The sequence below is a fragment of the Thunnus thynnus genome, chromosome 17 (assembly GCF_963924715.1).
Source record: "Thunnus thynnus chromosome 17, fThuThy2.1, whole genome shotgun sequence".
In the NCBI taxonomy this organism is placed as follows: domain Eukaryota; kingdom Metazoa; phylum Chordata; class Actinopteri; order Scombriformes; family Scombridae; genus Thunnus; species Thunnus thynnus.
The window spans coordinates 9,952,221-9,974,571 of NC_089533.1; the positions used below are offsets into that span (position 1 = coordinate 9,952,221).

A 22,351-nucleotide genomic window follows, 5' to 3' on the forward strand; every position below is an offset into this window, starting at 1 on the left:
GGAAAGAAGGAAATGTTAATATAATTCAATCTGTCATTTGATGCAAGCTGGATGAAATGATTCCTGCAACATTCCCTAACCTCCCCCCACCCCCACCTCACAGCTGCCCAGCCATTTTGGAAATATTAATTTCTCATAACCACTAATAAATGATAACAATGGGGCAGAGGAGTTTCAGTAGTCATGTAAAATCACTGGACCTTCATTTAAGAAATGTTTCAATCCTGGATTTTTTCTGATCTGGTACTTCATCATGTTGTTTCCTGTTTCACATATCTTTTAATTTTGCATTATATCACACTTGGAAACAAAAAAAAATCTTTGTTTCTCATTAACAAGAGAGCCTAACTACATCTGCTTTGCGGGCAGGAGAGCCATATTTATATAATTGATACATTATCAACAATAGTTGTCAATTAATTTTCTGTCTCATTGATTAAGCATCAGTTTGAATAATACATGCTTTTGTTTCCTTCTTTTAAGAGCACAAACACACAGAAATTATTTATCTTACAAATATTCAGCTTATGATTACTTAAAAAGTATTCAAGAATGTGAATATCACGTCTGCATATCAAGCGACCCTGTACAAGGCCTCGCACCAAGGCTGGGAAACCCTGAAATAATCCTTCTAGGACATATTGAACACATTCAACATGCTCACATTCTGTATTTTGTTGTCCACATCTGATTTGGTGTAATTTGTTCAACCCAAATGTATACAGACACATTTCTTATGATATAGCTGCAGTTTATCAAACATGACTTGCATATTTGAGAGAAACTTGCTGTGGTGTCCTCAGTTGCCCTCAATGTGATCCCAACTCCTATTCTGCATGTCATTCTACAGCGTACCTGCCTGCTCTCATGTTAACTGTTTAAAAAATACGAAAAGGCCAAAAATACCATTTAAAAAAGAAAGTAAATCTATTTCCCCTTTCTAAAAAAAACAGACAGACTGAAAAAGAACACTGGCTTTAGAGAAGATCATGCTGATTTGAGAGAAACATGGATCAATAACACTGTTGTTTCATCCATATCGCTGCTCGTCTCAACTTTACTGTAGCATGCAGATTGTTAGGGCACTCGCACGATCAACTCAAAAAGGCAGCAACAACTTTCATTAAAATTACAAAAGCTGTGAAGTCTCGCCTTTGAAGTGCATGTCTTACTTGACTGAGAACAAAACTGAGCCGTTCACATTTCAAAGTTCTCACCAAACATTAATGAATGTATAGGTCATTCTCTTTCAAGTCATCCCAATTTCTTAAAGTGTGATCTGAAAGACTATTTAATGTCTTTTGTTTCCCCCCCCCCCCCGTCTCTGAAGAGATCAGACACAACTGATGTAAAATTTAGTTTCACAAAAAACCCAACGGGTAATGCTAAAAGGCTATTTAAAAATGAAGCGTTTCTTTCTGTAATTCCAGCCAAATGCTTGATTGCTGAAATAATGATGTGGAAATACGCTCAAAACAGCATTCCACTCATCTCTAATTACAACTCATTACATATAGGAGTGTTTTTGTTGCTTTTATATACACTATCAAGATTTGCACATGCACATGACTGAAGCCTTTTTATCTTTTTCTCATATGTTTTATATCTGGAGATTTCAAGCAAATATCTATTTCTAACAAAATCACTTCATGTTTCTTAAACATTCTTCTTAAAATGACTTGTACAAACTATAACTTGTTTCATTTTTGCTTCTTGCAGATATCAACCAGAAAAGCTGCATGTCAACACAGGAGAATATAATGAGATACAATGAGACTTAACTATACAAAAAGTAGGTCAAAGGCAGGTCTGATTCTAGTTCAGTCTTTACATTTTAACCAGTCAAACTGTAGTCAGGATTTGTTCTGTCTCCACTGCCTGGCGCTACACTGTGTTCAGTGTTTTAGTTGCAGAAAGGGGTTTTATTTGGAAGGTATTGTTTGTCTGTCAGCTGATGTGAATTCCTGTCCCTCCTAATGTCACTGCTGCTGCAGCAGCAGAGGTCATATATGGGAACATTTCTCTAGTGGCTGGCAATAACATTGTCTAAATGCTTTTTTTTTTAAATGCCAACATTATTATAAACCAAATAATGTCTGCAACATATAAACATACTTTCTCTTTCACCCTTTGATAGATGAGACCTAACATGTTGTTACTGGATGTTTCTTACTCCATGCTTTGTTGAACATGTGACTTATTATATATAATAAGCTTAGCTGTGGTGATGAACAATTACTTATGGTTTCTTTTCATCTTTTATTGTCACACTGCTGTTTGGCAAAACACTTTTCCTGTAAGCAGCATGTACCTAACAGTTTCAATTTTTTAACATGATTTTAATTCCTTATGCCAGAAGACAACAACATGCACATCCTTTCCTCTAATATCTAAAAGCCTTGTAGAAACCATCACTCTCTCTTCTTTCTGTCGTCCTACTAGCTGCTGTATACTAGACAGATTCAAAGCCCGACATATAACTCAAATGCAACACAACAGTCCAAAGTGATATCCAGTAAAATCAGCAATACAACAAAGTCTTGTTTTCCATCATACAACCTAACTCTCACTACTGCGGGGCCTTAATTTACTGGACTCAAGCTATAAATAATATCCACTGTATTATGTGTGGAGCATTCATGGCATTAAGGAAAACTTTACCAGCAACCTTTGTTATCAAAGGTCAGCATAAAAATCAAGGGTAGATTTGCCATGAACGCTCTTTTAAAGAAACAATTTGCTTCATTCATACTGTAACATGAACTCATAGCTGAGAACTGTGCAGTTTTTTTTGCTCTTTGCTTATTATTATGTCCCTTAAAACTATCTACATTTTCATCACATGGTACAAGTTGCACATCCAAAGCTTGTTAAGAGAATTATAAATTATGGAAATATAAAATCAGGACAACACCATGATGAATTATTGTGTTACTCAGTATGAAAGTTATCAATTTACACACATCACATAATACTCTACACAATCTATGGAGATAAAATTACTTTAACATTTTAAAACTAGCACGTCTGTTCAACTGGTTAATCGTCTGTTTGAGTTTCAACTTCACATTTACTGAAGTGCAAATGAAGAAAAACTGAATAATTTTGTATGTGCGTGATGATATGTAGCTAGACTGATGGGTAAGACTACTGTTTGTTGCATTTAGTTAAAGAGTACAATCAAAACAATTCCCAAAGAGATTCATTGAAGTGAATGCAGGAGAAAAAGTGTATATTTAGACCAAAGTATTAGTATGAATGCAAAATACATGGCGGTTGCAATGTAAATATCAGACTGAATTGTTTTCAAATCTTTCTTTCCTGAGAGAAAAAAAAGAAGGGCATGTTCGGACCAAACAATGTTTCTCTTTAAAATAGTCTGTCATGTCAAAATCAGCAGAAGTGTAAATCATGCAGAGCAGCGACATTCGATTAAAAAGAAGAACAACTGGATCTGCAAGAGTCATAGACGCAAACTGCAGACAACTCAGTCACAGGAGAAGAAAGAGTCAAAACACAGGAAATACATGAGTCATTCAGTTGAGTATTCTGATGAAGATAAACTGAATCAAAAACAAACAAATGAATGCACTAATTATGCACCTACAGGCATAAAACTGCCTAAAACGTTTCTCAGCATCAGTCAGCTGGTATCAGCAGATTTTGCATTGCAGAGGTTATAACAACATCTGGCTAAATCTACTTTGACCTCCCACACTGAAGATGAAAAGCATTTCAAAAGCACACGGGCAACTGTTTTAAATGCTGCTTTTGCACAAACATCACTGGAAAACACAGTCACCCGTTTTACTGCAGCAAAAAAAAAAAAAAAAAGTAAAAGAATAAAATAAAAGTTGCTTATTCTTTCAAAGAAATCACAAACTTTCAACTATTGACAGGATGAGCCATAGTCACAGGACTAAAATTGTGTATCTGGTTGAATGTACATCAGTTTAGGAATAATTTAAATTAAAACACTGTTTTGGTCTTGTTTATGATGTGTAAGTGTATGGGATATAATATGTTTTTGCCTTCAAAGATGCTCTAGATTTAATAGTGAAACATATTTATGACGTTTACAAAAAAAGAAACTGTTTCTCACATAAATGTAGACTTAATATTATGAAGAAGAAAAGGAAAGCAAGAAGGAGATTACAGTTTTGAGAGTAACTGACTTCAGAAACCTCCTCCTTTAAAAAAAAAAATCATGTTGAGCTCTTTCATCACAAACCCCTGTCCAATGGGAAAACCTGCGTTTCCCACAGTACCTGCACAAGAAACAAAGAATGCTGCTTCAACTTTCTAACAAGTAAAGAAGCTTCTGCAGCCTCTGACACTTCCTCACCATAGGTGCAAGTTCTTAGCAACACTTCACAGACAATCTTTCTCTTATCTGAGCCATCTCTTGTGCAGCACCCAGATTCTTTTTTTTCTAAACTTCAGGCAGCGTTCATGCTGGTGTGGGGTTTCAGGTTTATTTCTAATTCAGCAGTTTGCAGAGAAAAGCTGTGTTAGTAAGAGCTGAAGTGAAGCTTTCTAGATTGCTGGGAGGATTTACCTGTACTCGTGACTGTCCTGGAATCTTGCGCTGCTGGCAACTCGCTGTGGTGCCGTCTCCATTAACAGCTTCTGAGTGAGCCGGTTGCTCGGCGTGGGGTCACACTCGGTCTGCTCCTCTGGCTCTTGGTCACATCTCCATTCCTCATCTTCATTTAAAGTTGGCAAATAACCCGTCAGTCCCTTTCCAGTCCCAGAAACAGAGCTCTGATCACTGTACAGCTTAGGACTCTCTCCTCCTGTACGCGTATGTTCCAAATATATGTCAGACTTAAGGAATAAAGGGTAGGTGTTCTCCTCCATCATAGTCTGTATCTCAGTCTGAGCCTGGTCAAACATTGCAGGATCAATGTGAAGCTTCATGACGCAGTCTTTGATGAAGGACTTAGTGGCTGGTTTGATCTGTCTGGAAACAATCCCATTGTTGTCCAGGATATATTTCTTATAGATAGCTTTTGCCAGTTTTACTTTCTTCTCCTCGTTGCCCTCGTTAGCTTCAAGTTTGCGGAAGCCGCTGCATGCAAACCAGAAGTCCAACATGTCTGCACAGCCCTCCTGCTTGAGGAACGTCCTAAACAGATGGATGCCATCCTGGTCATCCAGGAGGGAGTGTAGAGATTCTGCCCACTTTAAGTAAGGTGGCGTCGGGGAAGCGCTGCCCTCCGGCTCATAACCCAGGTCCAAGTCAGGTCTCCTGGGTGTAGCAACGGATGCCTCACATTTGAGGCTTTCATTCTTTGAGGAAAAGCCAAGGTTGCTGTACTGACGTCCATCACTGCACACCAGCTCACCTTCTTCACCAGGGACTGGAGGTCTGGGAGCATCCTCAGTGAAGCTGCCTCCCAGGTCCACTAAGTAGCCCCCTTTGTTGCTTATGCTCATAGTCCCAGAGCCCACACTGCACAACTATTAGATCCAGACCTCTATTTACGCCACTGCAAAAAAACTCCTGCAAGTAGGAAAAATATATAATGAGACGCAGCTTCATCAAATCATTGAAAAGTAGACTTTTACTGGCCTTTACAGAGCCCTAATATAACATAGTTTAACACTCATTCTTTAATTAATGGCAAAAAAAATCTATGCAGCAAACAACTGACACCAACTACTAGTGAATTCATAGTAACAGATCTTGTGTTGATAAATGGTCAGATGATTATGTGCCATACGCTTGGTTAGCAGAGGACTACTACCTATTTTTAAATTCTGCACTGTTTGCATTTTTATTTGATTTTCATGAAAAACCATGAGGCCGGTTTCCAGCTGAACATTAAAATTGATGCCAATTCTGCATTAAATCCAGAGGATTTGTAAATGAGAGACAAGCTACCGTGACACTCCATAGCCAGAAAGCAGTTCATGGTTAACCTTTACATGGATCACGTTCTGCGCATTTAAATTAATAAACCAATACGCTCGAAAAACTGTGGAAAGTGTGATGAAATCGCACGTTTTAAACTGCCAGAATAAGCTGAAAAAATTTCACACACTTGATCTGTGGACAGATTCTGCATGGTAATTGAAAAGTGAGGTCATTAGGCTTCTAATGTGGTGTGATTGTTTATAATTGTTCAACACTGAGTCACGTTCAGAGTTATGTGGCAGTGTTGTGGTAATCCAGGCCAAGAGTCGTGGCTACAGTGCTGTCTGGCCCTGGAGACAGCCTTCTACTTGGCAGTAGTATGAATATGATGTGGTGTTAATGTAGTGTGTGGTAATATCCTACTGATTTATATGCATAAGCATGTCATCGCATCACCCAGCTATTCTACCTTCATCCAAATCAGTATTAGTGTATCATCGCAGTGATGAATTCACTTGGGGTTTACAGTATGAACTCGATAATTAAGCAGCCTTAAAAAGGGGACATTCAGATGTTGCGTCTAAAAAAAACGTGTGTAAAACGCCAGCCGTGTCGCTGTCATCCTTTTAACCAAGGTGCTTGGGAGGTTGCACTACTGTTGCGCCTGCTGTTACTAAGCAACCAAAACTAACAGAAGAACTAGGAAGTGCATGGAGGCTTGGGGAAGGACCAGGGAAGACATGGAGGGGTTGAGCAACAGAAGGGTACAGATGGAGGACACTTGTACCAATTAGCAGTAAGCCTCACTGACTAAACTAACTTAACAAAGAAAAAAGTCAAAACAAAGATAAATGGATTTCCAGCACCATAAATCCCTCACAGTAGCTTTACTGTTCGATTTGTCTGTGGAGAAGACAAAAAAAAAACCTTGCCATGTCTGGGTGCACCCCATCCTTCAATCCTGAACAAAATACTGATCCTTGGACGGAAAAGGTGAAGTAAGTCCTGTGGAGCTGATTGACTAATTCTTGTCACATGACCTGCAGTGTGCTTGCTGCATTAGAAAAAGTTGAGATTTTTCCATCTCAGTGCGCCACGGATAACTGAAAAAACAGGCACGTTGCAACGAATGCGCCCCGCGACGGCGTCACTTTCGGCCTTGAGTGCGCTTGTCGTGCGTTTCCATCGAAAATATTGAATCTGTGGGCTCAAAAGACGCAACATCTGAACGTCTCTACGTCATCTCTACTGTTAGCTGATTCAGTCAGTACAGAAAAATGATACTTTATTGATCCTTGTGTCATACCCTCTTTATATTTCACTTTCTTCCTGTTATAGTGCAGGGTCAGCTGCAGAACAGCATGCCTAATGATTTTAGGGATTGAATGTCTTGTTCAAGGACACATCCTGGTCCTCATATATTGTCCCTGAGCTTTCTTGCACAGCAAAAACAAAGGAGTGCCTATATCTAGCTTATATTTAAGCAGCAGGGTCCGTAAACATTTTAATGCCAATTTCTGCTATGAAAAAAAGAAAGTTTGTTTTTCTTTGACTGTTAAAATTCACACATTCATGCAGCAAACACTAAAACTTGCAATTATGAAAATTCCTTTACATTTCGTGGAGAGGACAAAACAATGGTGATCAATCAGTACAAGATGTGTAAGAATAAATGGTTCGTTACAAAATTCTACACAGTCTACAATAGTTTACATCATATTTTGAATCTTAAATCACTTCCCTACCCCCGTGCACTTGTTAACATATAATTTTGAATCGCAAGATAATTTTAATTTTAAGAACGCAACACTTCTGTTTATAATTTCATATTGGCTGACAGCTGTGTTGTACACTTACTCCAGCTGTATTCAATATTTCACAAGAAATATTAGTGCTGGTTGCTATCACATTCCCTTCAGGGCACACCCACTCTCTGTCTTGTCCAATACAGATACAAATCATTTTCCTGATTGAACAAAGCCAGTCAAGACAAAAATGGCAACAGTACTTTTTTTTTTTTTTTCCTCTGCACAATCCTGAAGTGTGAGCAGCACGTGCAATGTGCATAAAGCCAGGTGTGCTGGACTGAAAATGATAATATTTTTTTAATACAAGCACATTTCACACCTATGCATTAATTAAAATACTAAAGGACAATAGCAGTCAATCTCGCTACTTGTAAGCACAATGATGATGTATCGGCACGTCAGGTGTTCAGTTAGCGCATTACTATTTAAATGCACGGCTCCGCGGTCACAGGTGTGTGTGTGTGTGTGTGTGTGTGTGGCCTGACGGGAATATACAGAAACATTTCCGCGCTTATTTCAGCAGTCAGAGCCGAATTCGAGAAAATGTCCCTTTTTTCTATAAAACTGTAGTCTGCTTTGAAGTGAGCCTCTCATCACATTCATGTCTTGGCCTCTCCAGAATGAGCAGAACAGCAGCGGCGAGTGGGGGAGGGGAGCCAGAAACAAACTCCGTGTACACACACACACACACACACACATATATACGGAGCCAGGCCTTTCAGCAGCCGACCGACAAGTGCACAACTTTGTCACACTATTCACCTATTAATATCCGCGCTATCTCCGCTAGCAGCTGCTAAGCTGAACGCACAACATGACGACCGCAAACATTTCCCCGACCGCCAGAGGACACAGAGGGAATCCCACACCAATTTCCGAATAGACTTCCAACCAGCAAAGCGATGGCACATATCTCCCGACTACCGCAATCCCAATCTCTGAGCTGTCTGAGGAAAAAAAAAAAAAAAAAAAAAAAAAGTGACATATACTTCACCGGTGGAAATCTTCTTGCCGCTTTGGAGTGCATCGGGCATTTGGGCCGGCACAAGTCACCGCGAACTGTGTCATAGTTGCGAACTGCAGGACTTTAAAAATAACAAAGAAGACAGCCCGCTCTCCACCTCTCCATGGCTGTCTCTCACTGTCTGTGCGGAGCTGAGGCTACACAGCAGATGATGCACAGCGCCTCGCCCGTTCACTACACACATTACCAGTGTTTGGCTTTGCTACATGTGCTTCACTGGGTTTCTCTCTTTCCCTCTAGCTCAAGAATTAACATGCATACAGTATCAAGAAAAAGAGGTTGGAGTATCCACTTCCTTTGAAAAAAAAATATATAATTAACTACAGAAATAAATGTGGCTGATCATTAAAAAAAATATCTGACACCTTACAACCAAAACAAAAAAAAAAAATTAGTATGACTTATTGGCTGGCCTTTCCAAATCCAAACCAATAACCTCTATTGGGGGGAGGAAATCAACCTTCAACTTACTCATCTGAATATATCAGTATGAGTATTCAAGGACCACCTGTGTAAGATTTAGTGGCATCTAGTGGAACAGACTTGACATACATGGAATGTAATATTCATAAGTATGTTTTAATTAGTGTATAATCACCTGAAAATAAGAATTGTTTTGTGCTTTTGTTACCTTAGAATGAGCCCTTTATATCTACATAGGGAGCGGGTCCCCTTCCATGGATGCCACCATGTTGCACCACCATGTTTCTACAGTAGCCCAGAACAGACAAACCAAACACTGGTTCTAGAGAGGGTCTTTTGTGTTTTTTGTGAGTGTCGCTGCCACCTTAGGTTCTCCTATTCCCTTGGAAGGGGAGGGGAGCATGGATGTATAAAAAGAATTGGATACAGGAACAGCACCAGGCTTTGAAGCAAATTTGACATAGCGGCCAATCTGTGTAATTACAACGTCATGTGATGCATACTGGCCCAATTTACTTACATTATGAAAGAGACATTTGTAAATCAGCGGATACATTTTTTTGAGCATCACAACCGCTGCAAAATGACTCGTTTCACTATCAGAATGTGATCCATTCGGTCCAATCACATTTCGAAAGTCTAGAAGAGCCGCACGATTTAATTGTTTTATCCCCATTCATGTTAGCCAGAGGGCTAAACCAGAAGTTAGCCGTCTCAGCCAGCGGAAGTCTCTAGTGAGCATGCTCCATAGAGTGTGTCAGTATGTTTTCATCCAGGTAATTTTTTTACAGCGGGAGGTGACTTTTTTTGGCTTCATGCACCACTGAGCAACTTTCATAGGAATGAACAGGGCCCCATCTCCAATGTTGTATTTAGTTCTCTTTATACATCCATGGAGGAGAGGGGTATTCAGTTTGTTGCAATTTGCAACTTCACCACTAGATGCCACTAAATCTTACACACTGGTCCTTTAAATGTGGATAACAATTAAGTATTTAAGTATAGGCATACTTGTGTGTGTATTATATGCTGTGTGTAAATGATGAATATGTTTGCCCCATAGGTTTACTAATGCAAATTACATTGTTGATCATGTCTGACTTATAGCCCACGTAACATTAAAGGTAGACTCCAGCGATCCTCAATAAACTTTGGGTTGCTTGCAAGTCATATATTAACAAAAACAAAAAAAAAAAGGATTATCAAAAATAGATGCAGCAGAGGCCAAGTGGTCCTGATTTATAATCCCTAATAAACTGGATCCTACAGTTCCCATAATTCAACTCCATAGTGCCTCTCATTTGACTTCTCCTGACTGGTAAATGCTCATGTCTCTGAAAAACCATGCCCCAGTTTGTAATGCAACCTTTCCATTATGAATTTGCAAATTTGTCTCCAAGCCCAATGTTCTTTTTTTCAGACTTTTGAAAGCTCCCACTAGAGCCAGAGAATACAGTACACATCTGTTTCCACAGACTCAGTAGTACTCCTGATAATCAGTACACTGAACTTCATATGTAAAATAGGTGTAGTAACCCTTTGAAGAAGGTTATATCTGTCATGGCTACTAGTGCAAAAACAATACTACAGTTAACCTCTACAGAGCAAGCAAATAAGTGTTCCCCATGTCAGGAGTACTTTCAGATAAAACATTTAAAGTGCATATTTACTACTCTTAATAGAGCAGGTTGGATAGCTACGTGCAATGGAGGCAGAAAGTCTGCAGGTTTTCATTCCAGCAGAAGACTGCACCAGATGACTTAACTGATTAGTTTACATGGGTTACTTCAGTTGAATGTGCTTTAATCAGTTAAATCAGCTTACCATGGCACAAGTTTTACATTTCCTGCTAAACGGTGCATTCAGGCAGCCTTGGTCAACCTGTAAAGTCATAAATGTCCAGTTTTACCACCAAGAATTGGCACTCTAGCAGCTGACAGAAGAGTAAACTTGAGAATGATACCAGAGTTTATGGGTTATGTGTCCATCAACACATGATGGCCAATAGTTCCCCAGTTCAATAGTTAATTTAGCTTCCATGTCTCTATCATTACATGCATAGTGACTGTAAGAACCTACTTATAGTAATTGATATGTCTAGACTACAAATGTGAAAACACTGGATTTCATGTCTGGTTTCTACTATTTACATCTTACAATGGCCTTTTCAATGGTCCAATTCATTTGACATATCTACCAGACACTGGCAAATGGCTGCAATTCATTATCAACTAATCTGCTGATTATTTTTTTATTTGATCAGCTTGCTGTCATACATATAAGATATAAGAGAAGCATCAAATCTTCACATTTTGCTTGAAAAATGACTAAAACTATTAATAAAAATAGTTGCCCTTATACGTAGTTGCAACTAGTACTGCAGCTTTGCAACTAGACATTTAATGCACCACGGTTTCAATTCAACAGAACATTTTGCTACGTTAGATACACTTGATCATGTCATGACTTTATGACTTTACAGTCTAAAGGCGATACCAAACGTAGCAAAAGCGGCTGTCATAAATTTCTATGCTTTCATACCTGGCAATCACTGAGCAGTCACACGGTTTTACTGAGCCTAAGATGAAAGGCTGGTGGAACACCATAAAACAGAAACAAATTTGATTATGTAATTAGATCAAACCATTTGAGAGCACCAGAAAGAACAGGAATGTATGTTTCACACTCCGTCTCATCATATCACCTGAATTGCCTGCTTAGACCTAGAAACCTGTTAAAAGTGTGTGCTATACACAGTGCTTGCAATATGTATGCCAGTAACATAAAAGTTTGAAAAGACTTCAGCTTCCTCAGGGCAAAATTGATTATGGGTAGCTACAATTTAAGCATCCTGAAACTCAGATACAGAGTTTTTTTTCTTTATAGCACCATTTGTCATTTTCCAACATCATTTCAGTCTTTTGATGCTGTCGATCAGCTGTCACGACACAGAAGTCAAACTTTGATTTTCTTCCACTAAGAAATGTTTCAGAGCCTCAGATGAAAATGTGACAGTCTTATAAAATTTATCACATTATCCCCCATGACTTACAGACATGACACAGATTTATTCACACTCCCATGTCGATTTCTAAAAAATTGATTTTACACACTATACAGCCTGATTTAAGAGGAATGTTTGGATATTACAGCCTTTGAACTGAGGACCTGAACCTTTCTCTCTGCCACCAATGTGGTCGACGCCACTACTTGTCTGCAGATAAACTCATCTGTTCATGATTTGTACATACCAGTAACTTACTGCAAAAACACACAAAGCATAAAAGTACTGATGGTTTTAGCAGTTTTACTTCAGGGTGGGTGAAACTGCCTAAAAGTAGCCTATTTTATTGTGAAGAAAAAAATAACCTACAGGTCAAGGAACAGAACATTTAGAAATAGTTCCTACAATATTAATAATTATCCCATTACAACAGGGTTACTACAACTGATGGCACAGCACAAGTTGGGCATGTATTTGATTGGTACTCAGAAAGCAAAGTGTATTATCTGATAAAACAGTCCTTCTCCCAGACTGTGAACATTCATTTTGACTCAAACTGGGTGCCACTATGTCACCATCAACAACCCAGTTGTGTGGTTGCAAATGATAAAGAAGGAAGTTATGTCTTTCCCTGGCAAAGGGGTTGGAAGCTAAGGATAAACCTGCATTGTTCTGCAAAAACAAGAGAAATGTTTTGTCTATCTGTGCTTGTGTGTATGCACATATGCTTGCATTTTTTAAATAGATGGTTCAAATGAAGATAATGAACATATGCTGATCTACAAGTGAATCAGCATGTTTTACCTTGAGTTTGAATGCCTTCCTTGTGCGTCCTCCAGCAGTACGTCCATTTAATGAGGAATCCATTGCGCGGTTATTTAACACGTTGGGCTGCAGTAATGGTAACATCCCTCTCACCCCCATGAAATGGAAAGGCCTGGCAAAAGCAGAATGTCGCCATAATAGTTTGTCTTTTCCATCCATTTGTTCCTAAAACAGAAGAAATATTTTTAATCTTCTTTATACATAGCAGAGAAAAAATCAGGGGATATTAAGAAATATGATTTAATGTTTGTACTGTTTAAGCTGATTCTCATGGGAAAAAAATAGATATTTAAATTAAGATTTATTTAAAAAAAAAAAATGATGTGACCAAAATTGTCTGTAAACTCTATTTCTCTCTCTCTGAAAGTCAACTTTATCTGAGGCTAAAGCTTCATCATGATACCAGTAATACGGGTCGAACTGAGTTTTCATATTATGACCTTCATCTTGATAGTAACCACTGATTACGCAGCATGGTTCCCTCTAATTAGGTTTTCTATCAGTGACTTTCGTAATGACTCACTGACTTGAAGATATTTCCTTTTCCCTATCTTAACATTTTGCAACAGTATGAGACAGCTCAACAGGTTTGTGAACGTTTGTATGTATAAATGTTTCTTGTAAGTTGTAAATCAACCCTGCGTCTAGAGGTTTATAGTGGGATATAAATTTGAAAATCAAGTTCAAATCGTTTTATTACTGATTACAATGGCAATTATAAGTGAAATGGTATCAGTGAACTTCTGAAAGATGTAATTATGTCTCCATTTTAGTCATCTAACTTCCCAACATCAACTATACAACATCTGACCATGTGCTGTTAGAAACACGCAAAAAAATCTAAAAACAATAAAACCTGCTAATGGAGACAAATTGTACTGCTTAATACCACTGCTTTTAACTTACATGTGATATGACCCAACACATGAAGTCTCACTATTCCAAATTTAGAGCTTTGAGAAAGGAATCATCCATTACTTCCACAGTTTTCTGGGCCCACCATTAAGCGTCAGCAGCCAAACTTATTATGATGTAAACTTACACTCAACAGCTGATTTCATTGTCAGTACATAAACCAAAGACCTGGCTTAGCATGGGAGCTACCTGAAGGTCATCCAGACAGGGCCCAGACAGGAAAATCATATACAAGGTTTACACATATAGCCTCTCCATCACATCCCAGCTGTTTTGCTAACTAGGGAAAAGCTGAATCCACACAAGAGTTGTTTTAAATATCAAAGCTAGTGATCAGAAACTGGGATGATTAAATGAAGGACGGCATTGATGAAAACAAAAAACGACCACATGGATGAGTACTGGTGAAGAGGTGGGAGGGAGTCCGTGAAGATGAGCTGTTGTGAATCAAAAGAGATCGACCATGAACACTATAACTGTAAATACAGCCTCAAAACACAAGTATGCACATTACATGGACACAAGCTGTGAACTTGTTTGAATTATCAGTCAAAAGCAGCATCTGATGTTGATAGATTTTGCACACACAGTGGTTCAAAGTTAGATCACTGATGATGTACCCATGTACACCAGAAAACACACATAGCCTAGTGTATATACAAGTTGGTGGAATTACATCTTTATAGCACTCTTTATTCATGTATATGCATATCTTTTATCTCTTCTAATGACTTTCTCTGTCCCTACTGGGCAGCTACTGAATTGCTACTTAAAAGCTGCACCCAATGTTTGTTTTCTTTAGTTTTTTCCAAAATTAGACCAAACTGACTGACGTATTTCCTTTTTTCTTTTTGATCGTTACCCCAGAGGGAATGATATTTTTTTTTTTTTTTTTTTTTTTAAATTAATTTATTTGTCAGGGACGATGCAAAAAAAACATTGTAACAGGTTAAAATAACATGAAACAGATGTATTGAAATAGGATTTCTAGCCAAGGCTAATTTGCGACCCCTGTCCCTGGTTAGGCTTTTCATACATGTCACTGGGAGGCTCAAATTGGTGATATTGTGGACACTGTGCATGACACCTTTTACATCACCAATCTACTAGGATTCTCATATCCTGTACAACTTCTTCATTATAGAAACAACTGTGACCTGAGTATCCTACAGCAGCAAGTAAAAATCTGATACAGTTAGCATACATTTATAACATATACAGTACCAGTCAAAAGTTTGGACACATTTTCTCATTCAAGTGAATGGGAAGGTATAAATAGTGTCATCTAAAAATACTCAATTACAAGTAAATGTCCTGAATTGAAAGTGTTATTTAAGTAAAAGTACAGAAGTATTATCAGCAAAATGTACTAAATATCAAAAGCAAAGTACTCCTTATGCAGACTGTGTTATGTTATTATAGTATATTATATTGTTTGTTTCAATCACTAACAAATGTAGTTTATTGATGTGGAGCCAATTTTAGATACTTTGGGTAGATTAATAGTAATAGCATATATACTGCATCATATTATATTATGTTTAAGTGCACACTTTATATACCACCTTTCACATAAGGTGCATAACACATTTTTTAAAAGAAAAGAGCATCAATTTAAACAACAGTTAAACTAAAAAATCTAGTGGAGTCTGTAGTGGAGTAGAAAGTACAATATTTCCCTCTGAAATGTAGTGGAGTTGAAGAATAAAGTAGCATCAAATGGAAATACTCAAGTAAAGTACAAATACCTCGAAGTTGTAGTTAAGTACCCTACTTGAGTAAATGTACTTAGTTTCTTTCCACCACTGTGTGTATATATATATATGACTGCCAATGTGACAGAAATATAAGAATAACTGAAATAAAATAATTTATGGTCATTTTTGAAAGTGCATTAATCAATTATATAAAGATTTAACTGCGCCATAAAAACTAAAAAACAGAATGGACAGAATTTTCCCCTTGTATCACAATATCAGATGATAATGCATTCTGACTTCCATTGGCACACCATCCAAAAACTACCTCTACAAACATTTTTACAGCGAGCCGCAGTAATGAAAGGTTTCAGTCATGAGCAGAAAACTTGTGACCTGAGGGTTTGCAAACTGAATCCCTTGAACTGGTGGAAACGGCTGGGTGGGGAAGGTGTATGAAAAATAGTCTTCTATTCCTCAGCAACTACAAACAAGACGCCCTTCAGCGACTGGCCCAGTGGAGCTGCTCTGCACATGGAGGAACAATAGAAGATGTTTCTGTTCAGCTCTGAGGTGTAAGGAGTGTATGAACCAGACCTATGTACTACTAAAATCAGCAAATCTTGTGTAAAAACTGTATTTTGTGCCAAAATTGATAAAGAAATGTAGTTGTTAAAAGCCTGCAATTAATCATTATTGTGTTCACTGATTGCTGATACTCATTTCTGATTAGAGAAAAATTGTAATTTACCAGTTTGTAAAAGCTTGTTAAGAGTCACGATGATCATTGCTCTTAAAAAAAGGAGGATTTCAGATGTGTTAAGAATTTATCTGTTAAGAATTAATCTGACATTTAAATATATTTTCACATTCTTGAACATCCTGCTGCACTTAAGTGTTACCAGAGGACAAATTCATGTTTCCCAATTCAGTGCTTTCAGTTGTCTTTTGTTCCACCTGTCAGTGTGGATTTAGACTCCCTTGTAGGCCTTGGCTGAAATAGGCTTATCTCTGCTGAAGACTCTCTGATGAACAAAAGCCCATTAAGACGTTTACGTGAATGCTCCCATTCTAAGAGCACACAATAGAGATTTCTATTTTTCAAACTGGTTGTATTCAGATAATTCACTTAAAGTTAAAAAATTAACAACAAACAAGATATCATGTTTTAAAGCCCTCGAAACTAAAGATTGAAAACATAGACAGGGTTATGTATTAAATCGAGACACTCAAAATCGTTGACATGATTAAAAGAGTTATTTAGATAAGAGGGTTTAAATGAAAGTGTGGCAGGAATATTAAAGGTATTTCATGTTTGTTTTAAGTTTTGAACATTATCCAAAGAGTAATATCAAAAGACTGTCAGAAAATGTATTCTGGAGTCCTGCTGATGTCCTTTGTCCAGGCTGAATATATCATGACTAACAAGCCTTGGAGTGGATTAGGCACAGAGGATTGAGCAATTTGCAGACTTGAGTTTATTTTGCCGGATATTCTAGCTCATAAAGCACCATATTCCCCACAAGAAAGAAAACAATCTTATTAAAAAAAGGCCCATATTTCCTACGGTGACATAATACCAAAGACATAAATCCGTAACCATGTACCAAATGGTGAAAGTACATTGTCAGACATCCGCTGGCTTGAAGAAATTCAAATTAATTTAAGCGTCCAGTCTGTCGTGGTCTTCAGTAGTCTGGTCATGGGATGCACATTCAACGGTCAAATCAAATGATCTGCTTTGCTTTTGATGAGGAGGAGGACACAACAAAACCAGTGTGGCACTGACATGAAAAACGATGACAGACATAATAGACCGATAAACAGTACAATGGAAAGTTACTGGAAACAGCAGTTCTCATCCTCAGAGATTCAAAAGCAGACATCATACCTGCTGGTTTACCTTTCTGTGTGGTTTTCGGTTTTGTTGTGCTGAATCGTAGACTACTCCCACCGCTTTTCTATGGATCGAGTATAGTCCTTCGTAGTCTGCAGTAAAGACTGCCGCCATCTTTAATCACAACAGAGTCCATCTGTCGATGGTTCTTCCCTTTCTACCCTCTCTTCCTCTGTTCCAGTCTCTCTGTTCCAGCCCTCTCTCTGTTTGTTGTGGGGGGTTCTTATTTTCCATCCAACATCAAACCACCATATCGACAGGCTCATGGGCCGCCCAGTAGGGGGGCAGCTTGAACATGCTGCATTGGCTGTTGTCCTTTTCCAAGCCGAACATTTACTGACCACATTTATTTTCCTCAGAATGATAAGGACAGAAAATTATTTCAGCTCTCAGGCCTTTGATTTCAACAAGCCTGGCCTCAAAGCTCCTCCATGATAGTCCCTGAACGTATCTTTTTCCTCAGATGTTCTGACTAATGGGATTTGAAGCGCTCTTTGATTGAGGACACATCTGTACATTTACTTTCACAATTCTGATTTCATGTACAATAAATTCTGAACATTTGAACCGAAAAAACTGTTTTGATAACTTTTCCCCATTTCCAGTTGTTCTATCATATGTAACGTAAAAGGAGCGTTTCCTTTTCAGCAAGAGCTCAGCTGGATTTCTTTGATCACACCACTTGAAACTAAATTTGACCTGAACAGCTTCAGACTACATTTATAAGTATACGCAGAGTCTTTCTGTCTGCTTTCGTCCATCTGATGCGTTTTAAGTGATACCTCCTTTTTGTTCATCCTGGTCCCTTTTTGCGTTTAAATGCTGAATTATAAGACGTATCTTGTTTACTGTCACTGTTTTGTTCCGCCAAACTCTTTCAACGAACAATAAGAGGAGTTGAATTTCAAAATGGTAGATGCTCTCACCTTCCTCTCCTGCTGTGTGGCTCGTCGGATCTTGTTTCTGTGGTCCGCCATGACTGGGCGCAGTCCCCTGCCTGCCACTCTGCAATACTTTCTCATACTCATGAACCTGTTTCGGATTCTTACTAGTGTGTTGCTGAAAGATGAGCATCTTTACTGTATATTGCAGCTTCAGCCGTGCGACCCTATTGGAGGAAACAAGGACCAGATGATTGTCTGCACTATCGTATTGTAGCTATGGTAACAGACCCAACAGACATGAGTGATGTGCACCTAATTGCTTCGTACACATTAAGCTACAGAAAGAAAGAGAAACATAAATTAAACAGTGTTGTGTAAAATCAAATCAGTTTCTTAGAAATGACATATTTCAGCACTCTGGGATTTTCAATCAGCTGCATCACGAGGTGATATTTTATTAAATCTTACAATCATTCGGCTGTATGAAGTTGTGAAAATAGCCCAGTTAATGAGCAGATGAATGCAAAGAAAGGGGGAGAGAGATGGGTGAAAAGAAAATTTGGGGAGAGAGGGGGAGAGATGATATTGCCTTTGTGATGTAGCTTTATCAGCTGCTTACCTTTCAACTGGATTTCACACTCGCATGTCTGGTTGTAGCCAGGGTCAGATCCAGCATACCCTTCTCACAATGACCAATTTTCTCCTCACACTGCACCAGCAAAGACCCGCTGTGTTGGCTGCCACTTGCATTTGCCTGGATTGTGATATATTTAAACACATTTTATTTCTACACCTTGAAATAGAGTAAATACAGTATTTTTACAAAATAGAGCAAGTTGCTCAGTTGCGAGAGAATAGCGGGAGAGAGATCACAAGATATCATAGGATGAACAGCAAGTTTTGAAAGGGATAATCTCTCCAAAAAAATTGTGACTTAAATGATCCCCCCCCCCAAAAAAAAACAAAAACAAAACTGAGTGTATGTTGTGTTATCCAGAAGGATAACATGCGCATAATGTATCCATTATGCATAATTGTACAGTCTCATACATTTTTTAAAATAGTCTATTAACACAGTTTTGTATTTGCTATAATCATTGTTTTCTCTCATTTTCCAGCAAGATCTTAACATAGAAAATGATTGTTTTGCCTGGTGTCCAGTTCATCAGCACTGCATGTTCAGTTCACAGCCTGGTGTAAAGCCTCTTCAATGGTAAGACAGGTGGAAAAGGTCATTTTAATCCTCAATACAGAATAATTTACATCATCATATACACTTTAGAAATACTCAATAAAAGCTGTGACTGAAACTTTAAATTTCAATTGAAAATGCTGACATTTCTTCTTACAAGGTGCCACAACAGAGCACTTTACAACTAAGATAATTATTTCAAATGCAATTATAAATGTATGTAGACAATTCAATGAATCTCTAAGACAGAAATTCATAAAAATGTATCTGATCGAGAGTGATTTCAATTGGACTGTGCAGATGGGCTAGCTGAAGAGCTAATCTAGCAGGCTAGTTTGGATGTGACTGATAATGTCATGTTATGATCTGTGAAACCCAGTGGTCAATGTTCCTTATTAGTTGTGTTGGAATATTTGTAACAATGTACTTTAGTGTTTTAGTATTTTTAGTTTATTTTAGTTTTTTGCTCATAATAGGCCTACATTAAATTACAGCTGACCATTTTGTACTGAAGATTTTTCCATTCATTTTGTCTGCTGTGTCCTCAGCTTAATTAGTGACATCAACAAAGAGGGATATAATAAGGATTTATGCTCCATCCCAGCTTTAAAATGACAGTCTACATGATACCAGTGGCTATTCATGCAGATGCAGGTCCAGATTATAAGGAAACACTGCAATAAAGATGTCTTCATCAGCTTGAAGCTAACTTGACTAAGCTACAATGCTAACAAAAATATAAAGCAGCCAGAAGAGGCTTGCTCTTGCTTGCAAGAGTTTTACTCTTGTTTACATAGCAAAAGAGCAAGCTCTATGCAAAAAAAGGTGTGTCTGTTCGACAAAAAAATAAATATTCTCAGATTTCAGGGCACAGGAGTATTCTGCTGCACAAGCAGCACAGCAAAATACGATGATTTTTCAAGGCAATAAATAATTAAATAGCTTGCTACAGTAATACATCTTATTCTCTCAGGGTATGAGCTGCTTGGTGTTCCCAGCATGAACAAAAATGCACCAGATCATCTCTGTCTGGAACATATTGTATCTTACAGGTTGTGTTATTGCAGCGGTTTATGATAGTAAATAAAAAACAAAGAGCTGCTAAAAATCAATGACATGTGACATTATAAAATAAACTACAAGCACCTCTAGCAATTTAAAATCTCACTCAAGGGTGTTATCCTGTTTTATCATTGATGGTAATTTGCTTTTAAGACAGTTAGTTTAGACATTATATATTATTACATTATCTAGAGTTGTTTGAACCTAGCCATCTACTAAAGCAAGTCTGGACTTTGACAGAAACAGTGTCAAATTTCTAGGTACTCTGAATTAAATCTACGCATGCAGTTTATCCCTGAGAAGCCCTTCTGTTGGTCTGTGTGCTGATATAAGCAGGTCAAGGTGAATACTCCACATCTGTGATTTTCACCACTAACTCATTCCCAATGGAAATGAGTCTTATTCATTTTTCAAACAGCCTCTAGGATATCTGACCCCCCACCCCCCCCCCCCCCCCCCACCACCACTCCCACACCTCCCTCCCAAAAAAAAAAAAAAAAAAATCCCCTCAGGCAGGCATTCATCTTTGATGTTTGGAAAAGAAAGACAGTGAAAAGCTGCAGTCTGGCTTCATGCATATTGTATTGCTTAGGAAAGAACTACAAACAGCCTCATGGTTCTCATAGTTATTAGCTATGCAAGCTCAATCTCTCTGTGTTCAATATGCCAATTCTGAACAAAATATCTTGACAGTTACTGCGCACATTGCCATTGAATTTAGTTGAGATATTGCATTTTTGGTGATTTTGGTGACCCCCTGACCTTTTCTCTACCAAACTCTGGCCCATGCCATGACAGCGTATGCCAGAGTGGTTCTGCAGACTTGAGGACACCTGTGTTTTGTGTTTGATGTCATAAAATATTAAGGTAGGCCTATCTTAATAACTGATTGAAAGTCCGATCTTAATAAAAGCTCCCTTTGTAAAGTTTCTCCATCACGACCAGCCTTTGTTGACAATGTCAACTTTGTGCATGCAACTTGTAACACGTTGGCAGCTTGCAGTGGTTTTTGCAGGGCACATTATGCTTCAAATAGCCTAGGCTTTTAATGACCCACTGGCTTTTTCCTTATAACCAACCTACGACCAAACTTCATATATTTACTTCCACTACTTCTAAACGGTCAAGAATAGCACAATGGTTTGTTATGTTGTTCACCCGTAACTAAACTTTTGTGCTGCTTGTGCATTTAGCTCGGGCTACCTTGATTAGTTTGAACTGGTTTCTTGCCAAATCAGTGCCGGACGTGCAGTTTCACTAATTAGCTTTACAGGAAACGCGACAGCCCTTAACCAAAACAGAAAGTAAAGAGGACTGAAAAGCAGACATTGCGGGCTCACCTATGTTGTGTTTCTTTGTTGTAAACACTGGAAGTAGAAGAGAGACCTCTACTTGTTAAAATCTGCAAATGACTAGACACGTATTTTGTTTTCTCACACGGTAGTTAACAGCCTCCTCTTGTGGCCAAATTACAACAATACATTTCTACTGGTTGTTAATCTCAGCAGCTCACAGTGTTTGTGTCGGTCAGAGGGAGGAAGTCGAGCCTGACCGCATTTAAAAGACAATAGCAAGTGCGCCGTCAAATCTACAGTATATAAATACCGACATGTGGGCTTTGTTAAAGGACAAATTAAATCAGGACGGCAAAGACAGCGCAGGCGCGGTGGCCAAGTGGTAAGGCGTCGGTCTCGTAAACCGAAGATCGCGGGTTCGAACCCCGTCCGTGCCTTTTGAAGTCGAGACTTAGAGCAGCAATG

General features: G+C 38.4%; 1 protein-coding gene and 1 non-coding gene across 6 annotated transcripts in view; one reads left to right on the top strand and one right to left on the bottom strand.

Annotated features, from left to right (window-relative positions):
• The window catches only part of axin1 (axin 1), a 39,620-nt gene extending 17,499 nt beyond the window's left edge, over positions 1-22,121 (bottom strand). For 2 of the 5 annotated variants that reach the window (XM_067616314.1, XM_067616309.1), the window contains exons 1-5: positions 21,932-22,121; positions 18,957-19,091; positions 18,380-18,561; positions 12,924-13,109; positions 4,559-5,506 (exon numbers count right to left, since the gene is read on the bottom strand). In XM_067616314.1, the coding sequence (XP_067472415.1) occupies positions 4,559-5,439 (881 nt within the window). In that variant the 5' untranslated portion in view covers positions 5,440-5,506; positions 12,924-13,109; positions 18,380-18,561; positions 18,957-19,091; positions 21,932-22,121. Of the gene's footprint in view, positions 1-4,558; positions 5,507-8,657; positions 8,988-12,923; positions 13,110-18,379; positions 18,562-18,956; positions 19,294-21,931 lie in introns of those variants that run through there. The other 3 variants (XM_067616310.1, XM_067616313.1, XM_067616311.1) reach the window with 3 other exon arrangements.
• A 130-nt stretch (positions 22,122-22,251) lies between these two features.
• Positions 22,252-22,323, top strand: trnat-cgu (transfer RNA threonine (anticodon CGU)). The gene has a single exon. It is a non-coding gene; the product is annotated as a tRNA-Thr (tRNA).
• The last annotated feature ends 28 nt before the right edge of the window (positions 22,324-22,351 follow it).